General features: G+C 47.1%; 1 protein-coding gene across 1 annotated transcript in view; it reads right to left on the bottom strand.

The window, feature by feature from the left end:
- CYBC1 (cytochrome b-245 chaperone 1) overlaps window positions 1-13,771 on the bottom strand; it is a 121,932-nt gene that overhangs the window by 25,506 nt on the left and 82,655 nt on the right. The window contains exon 3 of the mRNA XM_086930652.1: window positions 4,308-4,349. Coding sequence (XP_086786778.1) covers window positions 4,308-4,349 — 42 coding nt within the window. The remainder of the gene's footprint in view (window positions 1-4,307; window positions 4,350-13,771) is intronic.

Raw genomic sequence — 13,771 nt, 5'->3', positions numbered from 1 at the left:
GCAGGCCTCCCTTCTTAATTACACCTGCCCTGGGCAGCGGAATGGGCGCCAGCAAGCTATAATAATTTACCGACAGACCGCCTTTCCACATGAGCGCATCTTAACTTGGTTATGACAGGTAAGCATGTGATGAGCCTGTCAACAAATGTGACCTAGATATGCCCCAGATTCCGCCAGCTCTGCCCAGCTGACATCACGCGCCAGTCCCTGCTGGACAAATGGCCTGACGTCAGCCCTTATTGGAAACACAGCAGAAGGCTCAAACGCCAAGGTGTTTTATTAAAAGGCAGATATTTTTAAAACTCTCTCAAAATAACCCGCGTTGATCTGTACCTGCAGAGTTGATAACCTCTAGTTTGCAGTGGTGCTCGTTGAAAAAGCGGGTGCCCACCCCGCCATTATCTTTAATTTGGAACAGTAGCCTACCTCGTATTGCACTCGCCGTATTGAGGAAATCACCGCGGCAGCTCGGCTCGGACAGGAAGCCAGGCAACCGGTGTTGGGACAGGGGCGGGGCCGCAACATGACAGGAAGCAGACGGGAGCCTACCCCACGCTCCTGTGCCCTTGAAGCCAGCCGGAACTAAGCGAGCGTGTGAGTCAGCGGGACTCCCGTGCTTGTGTAGAGCCCCGCCTGCTGCAGAGCCTGACCCGCTGACGAGAGAGAGAGAGCCCGGTGAGCAGGGACTACTCGAGGCCTGGTGGGAGTCAGGTGCACCACAGAGGAGACCAGCGAGTCCCTAAAGGAAACTCCTCTGGAGGGTGCCTGCAGAGAGGAGTTACCGGCAAACCTGATGAGGAAAGACCTGCCTGGAGAGCAGCGGGGGAGTCCTGAGTCTGCCCAGTGAGTGAGACACTATGTCTAATCCCCCTGTGCCACTGTCTCACCCCGCATTAAAAAGACGGAAGGGGGACAGGAAATGTGCACATCCCGTGACTGTACGTGGTGAACACGCGCGTTCACATTTCCAGTCCGTCCTGCGCGTGCCCGTCTCCTGTCTACCATGAGAGGCAAGTCAGTGACAATAGATCTCGCTGGCGACAGTGCTTCATGCTGCGGTCACCAGGCGAGACCCAAAAATCAAACCTCTAAAGGGTACCAACTCACGGTATTTACAATAGTAAAGTACTAAAGACTAAGGCTTTTAATTAATTATAATCTCCCCTATAATAGACAACTTGTTGGTTAATCTCATCAATAATATCATTCTAGATCCTTAATACATTCTGATATACTAGTGTTGATCTGATATACTAAAATCCATTTTATGGACTCAATATTTGATTCATTTTCATTGAATGAATAGACATTTCATTTCTGGTTAAAAAAGTTCCAAGCTGAGTGTACAAAGTATACACGCACAATAAGATGCAGTTAAATCTAAAAATCCAAAAATCATCAAATAAATCGAAATACCAGAACAGTCCATGAGTAACCTCATCGTACAAAGAATCTCTGGAGGAAGCCTGGTTGCTACAGATGTATATGTAGTTCTGCATCCAGGTTATGTCCTTGTGGATTCTCTGTACCAATGGCCAAGATCAAGCATGATTCTGCTCTTCTCACCACTAATTTGTAAAGGAGATGAAGAGCAAGCTCCATTGTGGACCGAAATATATAGAAGTTCCTTAAGAGAATATTCTGTACTTCTCCTTTTTGAACTGCCATTTTTGGACTCAGAGTCTTTAATATGGACGTCTTGGGAACATCTTGGTTGCTTTGCTCCCTTTATGAGACTGTCCAAGAGTTGGAAGGAGTCCTCCAGAGCCACTTTTAGTCAGAAAAGCAGCTTTTGCAGTAAATTGAGGGTAACGGTAATAAATTCAATCTTGGTGAGGAATATCAGTAACAAGAGATCGCCTCCCACAACAGCCACAGCATTGGAAGAGCCCTTTTTATAGGTGTTTCTGGCGTGGTAGTAATTATAATATTAATAAGTACCATTTTAATTCAAGTATAATTTTTTATTTTCAAAACAGTTGGTAGATATCTGAGCAGCGCTCAGGGAGACTCCCTAAGCACGACGTGTTGTAAAAAATCTGAGGAGCTCAGTCTCTGTTGGGAGTGTTCTAGAGGGAGTTTTCACTTGATTGGTTATAGTTCAAGTTTGGTGCTTTTTTTTTCTTTTATAAAAGGAAGTATATAGGCCATTATACTGACTTTTTCACTGCCATTATTGCCTATAACAGTGATACATACTGCTTTATTATGGTACCATGAGACTCCCACTTCGACGACGGGGAATGATTAAAGCATGTGAATCTATGAAAGATCCTATACTGGATAAGAAACAATCTTATCGAGTTACAAACCTCTGTAGCAAAGACAACAAGCACTGTCAAAGCCAATAGGTCTAGCCCACGGGCTAGCTATTTGCTTTGGCAATCTGGTGGGAGTGTCTAACGGTGGGGGGGGGGGGGGGAGTTTAAGAAAAAAAGACGAGTGAGGAGAAGAAACAGACAAGCGGGCAGGTGAGGGGGGAAGAAAAAGAGGGGAGGGGAGGGGAGAAAAAACAGGCGGGTGAGAGGAGAGAAGAAACCTGGGTGGGAGGCGGGAAGAAAAAAAGAAGGGGTGGGTGAGAGAAGGAGAATCAACAGGGATGGCAGGGATGGTGGGAAGGGGAGAAGAAAAAGGGACAGGCGAAGAAGCAGAGGCGCTGAGCTATTGCTGGACTACTTTAAGCACTGATGCCAGAATGAAATAGACCAGCTTGTTCCCTCAGAGGCAAGTCTTCAATATGTACAATATGCTCCTTGATGGTGCGGGGCTTGCACAGACCTGTCGGTGTCCTTGTGCACCAGACGGTGGTACACTGAGATATGCTGGTGCTCTCCTGGTGCACATGGGGCACACACACACCCTCCCAGAGCAGCAGAAGGCTAGTTTACATGAGCTGAAGTGGACTCGCTTTCCCGTGTGCAAGTCATAAGGGGCCTTGCTGGACTGAGTGCGCCAGGATTATCCCAGAATTAACTTCTTTGGATGGTGAACATGGGCCTCTGCCATCAATTGAACAGGAGCAGGAGTGGGTGTTGGGACATTGCAAACAGAGTGGGGGCAGAGGAGCACCCAGGCATGGAGTCACTCAAAAAGGTTTCTGCTGAAGCAGCAGCCTGTCCATGGCATATGGACAGTACTCTGCCCAGGGATACACAGCATGCTACCCTGCCCACAACATAGCTTGGGTGGATGCAAGACAACACAGAAAGCGGGGATGTGGCATAAGGGTCAGAGCTGCCAACTTTGGAACCTTGAACCAAGTTCGAGTCTCTGCTTTACATCCAGAGCCTAATAAATAAATAAATGTACCCCTGTGTTATGAAACTTGTGCTCATGTAAAGCGAGCCAGCAACTTTGGGTCGAGTACGTGCTACAAAAGTAAAAAAAAGAAGGGAGAAGGGAACCAGACAACATATGGAGGGAAGGTATGTATTGGAAGCAGACGGACAAAGCCGCTGAAAAAGATGCACTCTGGTAGAGTACTCAAACAACAACAAAAGTTGTGCCTGCACAAATCTTTAGTGGATGCACTCAAGTAATACGTCCATGCTCCAGAGAAGGGAGAAATGCATCAAAAATAAGGAAGCCTACAGCGGCTGACCAACCAAAAGGAAGCAAGTAGAGGGACAGTGAAGCAAACCAGTGGTAAGTAATGAGAGGTCTCCTATCCCACTGATAGAAAACAAAATGTCTTGAAGAAACAGGGCATGCCCCATCTAGGTATCCCGGAACTTTAAAAAAAGATTTCTCTGCCTAGGGCGGGCTAAGACCGAAAGAGCTTAATGAACAGGCATCGAGAAAAGCTGGTGAATTGATGGGTGGGAAGCAATGTTGGGCAGCTAAATCTCTCCTCAACAAGCATAAATTCTTCATGGATGTGAGGGATACATGCCTCCTGTCCCTCTTTTCTGACAATGACAAGAAACTAGATAAAATAAAAATTTAGCAGAGGATTGCTTGCTTTTTTTTTTAAGTGGTGTTATTGAAAAGTAAGTGAAAATCAACTCCATGCATTTGTTTACTCTGTATTCTGGATAATCTAAGATTCGAAAAAAGGTGTGCAGGCCTGCAGGGGAAACAAGAGATTGCCCCAACAAACCACTCATTCTGGAAGGCAGGTAGACATGATAATAAAACCGAATCATATGTTATGCCTAGTCCTGAAGCCTTTTAGTTTCCTTAGGGGCCCATCAGCAACTCGAGCAGAATCACATCTGCGGGATCACACCTACTCATGAACTTTATGCTTCCACACAGTCGCAACATGTATCAGTGCAATGTATAAGGGAAAAGAAGAGAAGCCTCACCTGAGCTGTACACTGCAGCAGCAACCCCGACTGAGGCGATCCCTGCAACAGAAAACAAAGCAAATGGCATAAGCTTCAGGATTATCAAAGTAGCACTGCCAATTCAGAAGCTGACTGTATATAAATGCAGCAGTTGATAACAGATAAACATTGCCTGTACACCACACATAGGCAAATGTAGGCATCTTAGAAACATTGCAAATAACAGGTGTTATTTTTACCTACCACAGTGATACTCTTATAAAAACTACCTGGACTTGCTGGGCTTCTGACCACCAAGCAGTAGACAACTAGGCATCTCAGCATTTTTCAGTCAAGCTTCCGTTCTAATTTGACAGACCCTACTGAAAATCAGTAAAAGCTTCTGGGACCAAGGAAACACCTGGTGCCTTGATTTTATAAAATCCTTTGCCCACATTTGACATCATCAACCAATGTGCTCAACAACAACATGGCATTTTTAGCAGCCATCAGTAACCATTCTATCTTGGTGTAATTACCTCTTCGCTAAAAGAAAATCATACTTACCTGGTTACATGAGTTGTTGTCAAATCTTGAAAGGAAACAGTGAGAGGGACCCCAGCAGTCAGAAGGATCACTATCATAATGCAATGACCCTGCTCACCTACAGCTACATGACACCCGAATCCTCCTCATGTCCGTGGACAACTCTTGCAATCATCTAAATGTGTCACACTGCCAATCACAAGTCGACCACCACAAGTCTATCACTGAATGATGCTGAAAAAATGGTTAAGGAAGTGAATTCCTACCTGTAAACTCAGTCTCCCATTTTTGCTCTTGGCCAGAGTCTCTGGGATCCCCCAACCAGTGTTCTGTATAGCACAAGACCACAAACGTAGTGTGTTGTTCAACTGTGAGCTCTTCTTCAAAATCCATATAAATGTGGTCTTCAAATCTCTCTTTCACCGCTTATGTCTGCGAAAACGTGTTTCCCCACTTCTTCACAGAAAAGAAAATTACCTAAATCCTCGTTGACATGATCTCTTGCCGTGATCACGGCAATGACAAAGACACCTCAACAACTCAGTTTCTAACAAAACTGCTAATCTCTCCCGGTGTGGCCTGGGGCTGAAACTACAAAATTACATCACTCCTTCTCTGAGGTCCCTCCACTAACGCCAAATAAAAACCACTGAATATCAATTTGCATCTTCCAAAACGTTTAGATGATCTGCCATGTTGCCTACCTGGCAAAACAGTTTTTTATCTGCCAACAGGAAACCCAAATACTGCCAATCAAATCATTGCTCATTTAATGCTCCACTAACCAGGGCCAGAGGGAGGGAGACAGAGGGAGAGTGGGAGACAGACAGAGGGAGACAGACAGAGGGAGACAGACAGAGGGAGAGTGGGAGACAGACAGAGGGAGACAGACAGAGGGAGACAGACAGAGGGAGAGTGGGAGACAGACAGAGGGAGAGTGGGAGACAGACAGAGGGAGAGTGGGAGACAGACAGAGGGAGAGTGGGAGACAGACAGAGGGAGAGTGGGAGACAGACAGAGGGAGAGTGGGAGACAGACAGAGGGAGAGTGGGAGACAGACAGAGTGAGAGTGGGAGACAGACAGAGTGAGAGTGGGAGACCGACAGAGTGAGGGAGGGAGACAGCCAGAGGGAGGGAGACAGCCAGAGGGAGGGAGACAGCCAGAGGGAGGGAGACAGCCAGAGGGAGGGAGACAGCCAGAGGGAGGGAGACAGACAGAGGGAGGGAGACAGACAAAGGGAGGGAGACAGACAAAGGGAGGGAGACAGACAGAAGAAGGGAGAAAGACAGAGAGGGAGACATAGGGAGACAGAGGGAGAGAGGGAGACAGACAGAGGGAGACAGAGGAAGGGATACAGACAGATGGAGGAAGGGAGGGAGAGAGGGATGGAGATAGAGGGAGGGAGGGAAACAGACAGAGGGCAAACGGAGGGAGGGAGACAGAGGGAGATGGATAGTGGGACACAGAGGGAGACAGATGGAGGGAGACGGGGAGAGGGAAGGAAAGGGAGGGAGACAGAGAGAAAGAGGTGAGAGAGACAGAGGGAGACGGAGAGAGAGGTGAGAGAGACAGAGGGAGACGGAGAGAGAGAGATAGAGGGGAGGGAGACAGCGAGAGGGACGGAGAGAGAGAGAGAGAGAGAGAGAGATCGAAAGAGATGTGTGTATGCTGGTCTGTTGGCCCAGTGGATGAACGCATCCGCTGCAGGGGCCTGTGTTCAACTTCATGGTCACAGTTTTTTTCTTTATAGCCCCTCCCCTCTCTCCCACTGACCCCGCCTCCACAGGTGCGGCCGTCGGCCACAAACCACACTGTAAATTCGGCCCCCGAGAGAAAGTTTGTGAGTACCCATGCAACAGATACTTGGACATGGGATACAACATTTGTAGGTCTTATCTCTTGGGAGCTCTCTACAGTGCATCAAAGATGAAATACCTTCTCAAATTTTAAATGCAACCTCTGCAACATATGGTTAGCACATTCCCTTTTGTAGGCTTCATAGATCCCTTCTTTTAACCGACCTGTGCTGGTAGATGCCTAAAATCATAGAATATTTATTTCCTGGGCCTCGTTTGAATTCAACTTGTTGTTCTTCATCAGGGTTTTTTCATTGTTTTATCAGTATGTATTCATCTTGTGTTGTATTGTATTGGCAAAAGAGCCAGCACTGTTGTCTGACAGCGAGTAATTAATCAGAAACTTTTAACCATTGTCCCACATATATGCAACTGATCCCAAACGTGATCTAGGGCTACTGCAATGTGATTTTCGGAGCTTTACAAAAACCCTAAGTAAGGTTAATACTTTAAAAGATGGCTGGTCACTGGGAGCAAAGCCCCTCCTAGCTCAGATGGGCAATATGACTATCTAGATGCTTATATAACTTCGAAACACAGCAAAAAACTGTTTGGGCACAAACCTATTTTAATAATAAGGTATCTTTTCTAAATTGTTTTGCTTTTATACCAATTAAATTTCATATGTTCAGGTTAGTCTTCTCGCCAACAGTAATCTTAAAGTAAGTATCTCTATAATTGAGAAGCTGCCCTCTTGTTTGGTTCACCGAAGCCAAGGTTGTTATCCTGTGCAGTGTGTTGAGAACATAGAAAAGATGTTGCTATACCTAGCTTAAAGTGAAAGAGCCAACTCCATTCTGTTCTCCCGCGATGCGGAGAAGGCATTTGACAGAATGGAATGGCCCTTCCCCCTTGAGCTGTTGTGGGGTTTCTGATTTTAATGGTTACATTGATGAAGGATTTAGGATGGAGGACACTTAAAGGCTATAGGCACCAGAGATGCACATGGCACAGCTGCCCTTTATAACCCCTACTGGTCCTGGCAATGGAGCCATTGGCTTTCACTAGTCTCAACAATCAGCTCATTAAGGACATAACATGCAACATTATCATCTTATTTTTCAGATAGTGACCCAAGTCTTTTCTAAGCTTTCTAATAGTAGGTATTACTATTTCCCAATTCAATTATACTCATTTAGCAGTCCTACAAACAAGTTGTTGTTCTTGACAAGATTCAAAGTTGTGACCTGCAGATCGTGGCAGATGTCATTAGAGAGCATTGAATAACAAACCCATTTGGCCAATCTAACACTGTCCAGCAATGGACAGTACCATCAGTTCTCATTGTTTACTGCAGACTTGAATGCTAAGGGTACTGGGCAGGATTTGCAACACACATGGAGAAGACCTCCATCCAAAATTGCTAGTTCACACTGCAGAGGTATAAAAGAGATAGTGTGCTAAATATACAAACAACTGAGTGCTATGAAATACACACCTTTCCTGAATGGCATTAAATTGGTACTTTCTCACTACTCTACGACCTGGTTATGGGAGAATAAAATAATGGGGTTACTGTGGATGTATACCTCACAAGTTAACTCCTGCCTCAAGCCTAATTAACGCGGCGCCAAGCACCAGCGTACACGTGCACATCTGATAATTAAACGCAAGCGCGTCTTCACGAGCGCGTACACCCGTGCAAATCGCCAAAAGCCTTGCTCGTGCCCATCTCCTGTCCCACTTCTGACAAGTCCACAAGAATAGATCTTGCTGGCGACAGCGCTTCGCCAGGCGAGACCTAAAAACTATCTGAATCCCTATCCATTGTTCTGTTCATAAACAGTGACATTGTACCTTACCAGATGCAGAATCCAGGGGGGGGGGAGAGGGGGAAGAGTTAGGATGCACATGATTAATTTAGTATAAACACCACAGTCCATGCATACAAACCTGTGTATAAACTCAACTGGGTGGCTATTTTGTATTAGACAGGTTCAAAAACGAAGCGAGATGGGCTCTGTATATGCATGCAGGTTTTACTCGCCGAGCTAGTGGTACATTTTCTAGCCCTGAAGGAGTAGCTGCCAACTTTTTGAAGTTGCATATACTTGTTGCAAAGGGTTCTGCCTATTTAATCCACCAGGATTGTTTGCTTTTGATCACCTGGTTTTTGGACCTTTACAGTGGGTAAATCTCCCCACCCGAGTCTCACTCACGGTAATTTCATGGTAAATAGGCTGAGCATCTCTGCTGTGTGTCTACCTTTCAAGTTAAGGCTGTTGCAGCGTGGGTAGGAAAAGGGGCACTGGGCTGGTTACACTGGAACAAGTGTGCACAGACGTGTGCAGGCTGCACGTGTGACTACTGTTGTAAGAAGCCTGATAGCTGCACCAAAGAAACCTACCTGTGGTAGTTTAAAACTGCAAATTCGACCTGTCAAAATACCCCTTTTGACAAGCCTAAATCTTTCTTTAAACATTAATATCACCACTAAGTAAGTCGTCTTGTTTATAAATGCAGGGTGCATGGTATTTAACGCCATAACCATGGCGGTTTTTTCGCCGCGGTGCGGGCGTTCTAAAGGGTGGGCGGGGCTTTGTCGGCCGTTGGCTGACGGCAGCACTGGGGACGGAGTGCTCCCGTCGGCCGACGGGAGGAGCACGAAAGGTGTTAAAGGTAGGACATATAAAAGTTAATGTTGAAAATATCCTTACAATGAAATGTCCCCAAAAGCTATATTCACAGTAGCAAGGCAGGCTGGTTATCTAAGGAAACATTGGGCTACATTGTTACGTTTAATAAATGCTAAATTCCGACTGTTACCAGGTAGATAAAAAAAAAAAAAATCAAGGACTCGCAGTTTTTTAAATTTTATTTATGAAATGTTACAGTAACAGCAAACAACAGCATGCCATGATACAATGCCGCACATATTCTATCTTGTAATCCACATCATGCACGGATCTAACTTCTTACACAGCCTTTATGCCAACTACCCAGTCTGGTCAGGCGGCGGAAGTTAGTAAGTTCCAGAGTCGTTGCAGCAGGCGATAAACCAGATGACCCCCATATGTGTCGTTCGAGCGTGCCCCACAGTGTCCTAAGTTCCTTGTAAAAACTAGTGCAAGCTATCCACGGCTCAAACCTTCACAAGTTGCACCTACATTCAGCATACTCTTATTCTTAGCATTCATATCACAACCATGCCCCAGCATCATTCAGAGCATCGCAGAGAAGCACCAAACGTGGGAAGCGCTGAACACCCTAAGGAGTCCCGCCGGCCTCCGCAGCGCCCCTGCCCTTTGTATCAACCGCATCTTCCCCTGTCCACCCGTAATTCTAAGCATGTACGTAGTATATAATCCCCAAAAGTTCTTCGGGCAGCTCCTAGGCTGGAGCAGCTCACTGTACTTTTCAGACTGTGTAGAACAATACAGCATGTCTCGGAACCACTGCTGCAGTGTCCGAACTGTGCCCCTCATCCAGCATATTGCAACTCTTCTCTTGGCCATTAGACTCCCCATGTCAACCAACCTACGTATTGCCTTGGGCAATGACTTGGTATACCCCAGGAGCACCTGTCCTCCCAGAAAAAAATGTATTCCCGGGCACAGCCAGGCTAAATGCAAAAAATCTGCAGATGGCGATAGGCATCTCTCACAATTGGCGTCCTCACGCAAGCCATATCTGAATAGCCTCTCAGGGGTGTAGTAGGTCCTATTAGGGAACTTGAAGTGCACGAGCCTGTGCTTGCCATGGAGTGATATTTTTCTAGTGTTCACACAGCAGTAGGACCACTTAGAATCCTCCAACTGTATGTTCAAGTCCCATTGCCATGCTAGCCTGGGCGCCGTATATTTATGCTCCCTATGAGACATGGTGATCTTGTAAAGAGCTGTGATCATCTTACGGGGGGACTTAGTCTTAATAACATGCGTTAATTCCCTAACTTTCGGGAACTCTTCTATATCCTCACCAAGGAAGCCCCGGAGGAATTGGAATTTACTCAGCAGTGAGCCTCCGCCCGAAGCCCCCTCAATCTGCTCTAAGGTCCGGGCCGTCCCGTCAAGGAAGAGATCCCCTGACACCTCCACTTTCATTGCATGTACTGCCTGAACCACACCCCTTTCCATACACGGTCACAGCCATCGTATCCACTCAATTGGCATTACTGGAGAATAGAGCAAAGCTCCGGCCTAATTCTGCAATAAACAGTGCCATGCATGTCTAGTAGAATTTAAGGAATCTAAAATACCCGTCCTGCGATAGACTGGCTCAAAATTCATTGCAGGTAAAGAGATCGGTTCCGCAAACAGTCTCTCCATACGCAGAAAAGGAATATCCGCCTCCCTGTGTATCCAGACGTGGAGCTGAGCACCCTGTGCCGCCCTATAGTACAATTTAAAGTCCGGTGCTCCCAGACCTCCCAAGTGATATGGAAGCATGAGGACGCACCACAGCACCCTCGCCTACTTGCCAGCCCAAGCTAGTTTTAACATGGACTGTCTAAACCTGTGGAAAAAATCATGCGGCAACACTATGGGTATGTTTGTGTACAAAAACAACAGCCTGGGCAGGACCACCATCTTCATGATCGAAATTCGTCCCATTAGAGACAATGGGAGACGAGACCATAGCTCCACGTCATCTCCAGCTTTGCAATGGCCGTGCCATAGTTTTCTCTGAATACGATCGTTCGTGTGGAGTATATACCCAAGCATCGCATCGAATCAGTAGTCCATTGTAGAGGATATTCCATAGCAAATTCTGTGGTAGCCGGGGTGAGCGGGAACACAAGCGACTTTGCCCAGTTAACTTTCAGCCCCGACAGCGCCCCAAAGTGCACCACCTCCCTGATTATTGTGGACAGGTTGTTTTCGTGGTCCTGCACATAAAGCAGTGCATCATCCACGTAGGTCGACACAACTATCTTGTACGTCGGAAATCCAATACCCTCATTGCCATGATACTCCCGCATGGCACATGCCAAAGGTTCCGCTACCAGGGCATATAGTAGCGGCGACAGGGGGCAACCCTGCCTGGTACCTCTGGAATTGGGAAAGGGGTCAGTGACCAGGTCATCAATGCGGACACAGGCTGTAGGTTTACAGTATAAGATCCCACTGAACTGTAAAAAAAAAACAAAAAACCTAATCCCATTCTCGTCAGTACTTGCCCTAGAAACGCCCACTTCACCCCGAATCAAATGCTTTTTCCATATCTACGAAAACAGTGATCGCTTTATTCTCCTGACGAACATGCTGCATTGTGCCAAACACAGTGCTTATATTATAGGCTAGGTTTCTAGACGGTATAAATCCCGCCTGTTCTGGGGCTACTAGGATATGAGACATAAGATGTGGCCTAGTAGCTAAAACCTTGGCGAATAATTTAGTATCAAGGTTGAGAAGCGAGAGGGGGCGGAACAAACTGCTGCCCTGACCTCAGAAACCCTGGTCTTACCACGCTGTGCTTTCATCAACCAAGCTAAAACTGAGCCTGGCCTATCACTCTCACCATATGACCTAGCCGTTGCATACTTTCCCAAATGTTTCACCTCACTATCAGCAGCCTCATGATATTCCTCCAATAGTGACTTGATCTCCCCGTCCAGTGTCTCAACCCCCCAGCAAGCTGCAGACGCTCGAGGTCCTTCAATTTAGATTCTAAATCAGCCAACCTTTTCCGTATGGCTTTAAGCACTCCCGAGTGCTTAGACATAGCTATACCTCCAATGTATACTTTAAACATTTCCCAAATAGTTTGGAACCTGTCGACTGAACCAATATCCGTATCAAAAAAGGTCTCTATGGCGTCGGCCATCTCCTCCTCAAATAACAGGTCTAGCAGGGAGTATGGGGGAAAACCGCCACGTGAATGGCGGCACAGACTTCCCAGGAGCATCCATGGCTAGCACCAGTGGGGAGTGGTCAGAAAGCATGCGCAGCAGTATCACACACTGCCATACCTGATCCATCAGTGAGGTAGAAGCAATCCAATAGTCTATGCGTGTATGTATGTTGTGATACGCTGAATAGTGTGTGTAGCCCCTCCTTCCACTGCTATTTGTCCGCCACACGTCACATACAGCCAAACAGACCATCACTTCCTCCAGCTTTCTCGCAGCCGCCACAGGGTTTCTAGGGGGGCCTGCCGATCTGTCCAGCTCCGGGTGTCTAATCAAATTGAAGTCTCCCCCCCGCCCCCCACAGGATCTGGGTTTCCCCATAGTGTCTGACAATTTTAGCAATGTCCCAAAAGAACGCAGGACAGTCATAATTGGGGCTGTACACATTAACTATGAGCAAGTCAAGGCCCGACCAATGCATTTAGATATTACGTATCGGCCCTCAGTGTCAGCGTGGAGCAGCGTAAGCTTAAATGGTGCCCTGGGGTTAGTCCAGGTCAAAACGCCCCTGGCATGGGAGGTGAACCCCGCACAATTGATGTTACCATCAGCCCCCTGAACCGCAGCATAGGGCTAGTCTGGGGTAGATTCGTCTCCTGCAACAGTGCTACATCTACATTCTGTCTATGTAGATAGCTCAGCACCCTTCGGAGCTTACGGTGATCATTAAGTCCCCTGACATCCCAGGTCATTACTCTCATACCACCCACCGTACCCTGGGCATCTTGTGAGTTACGTGGCATCATCTTCGTAGAGTGTACATATCGTGGGAGCAGACTCAATGTTTTCTAGTGTGAAGTGCACCGTAGGCATGTACAACAACCACTCTCCTTTGGAAGTAGGCCCCCTCCCACCCGCCTCCCACTGCAGACCTCCCCTAACTTGGCCGCATGAATCCCTAACAGACTCCCCTTCCTCCACTTACCCCCCCCCCCACCCCCGGACCCCTTCAGTGAACAACAGTGCCTGGCACACGTGGGTGGAAGTAGCTCCTTGTGCCGAACTCCAGCATGCACTTGCATCAACTCTACCAAACCTGGACCTACGTGCGTCATCATCACCATTTTGCAGCATTTACAAGAACACTTTCAACCCCCCAGCATGAGGGCAAGACCTGCAAACCCCCTCCGGTATTAACCATTGTCCAACTCCCATATGGGGATAACCGGATTGCTGGTCCCAGAGCCTTAGCATTGGTTCTTATCGTGTTACGTCCAACCCGCCTCACAGTGCCTCGGTTATCACAATA

The sequence above is a fragment of the Lissotriton vulgaris genome, chromosome 7 (genome assembly GCF_964263255.1).
Source record: "Lissotriton vulgaris chromosome 7, aLisVul1.2, whole genome shotgun sequence".
Classification (NCBI taxonomy): domain Eukaryota; kingdom Metazoa; phylum Chordata; class Amphibia; order Caudata; family Salamandridae; genus Lissotriton; species Lissotriton vulgaris.
Note: the sequence above shows the minus strand (reverse complement) of the source record. Positions and strands in the feature narration are given on the sequence as shown.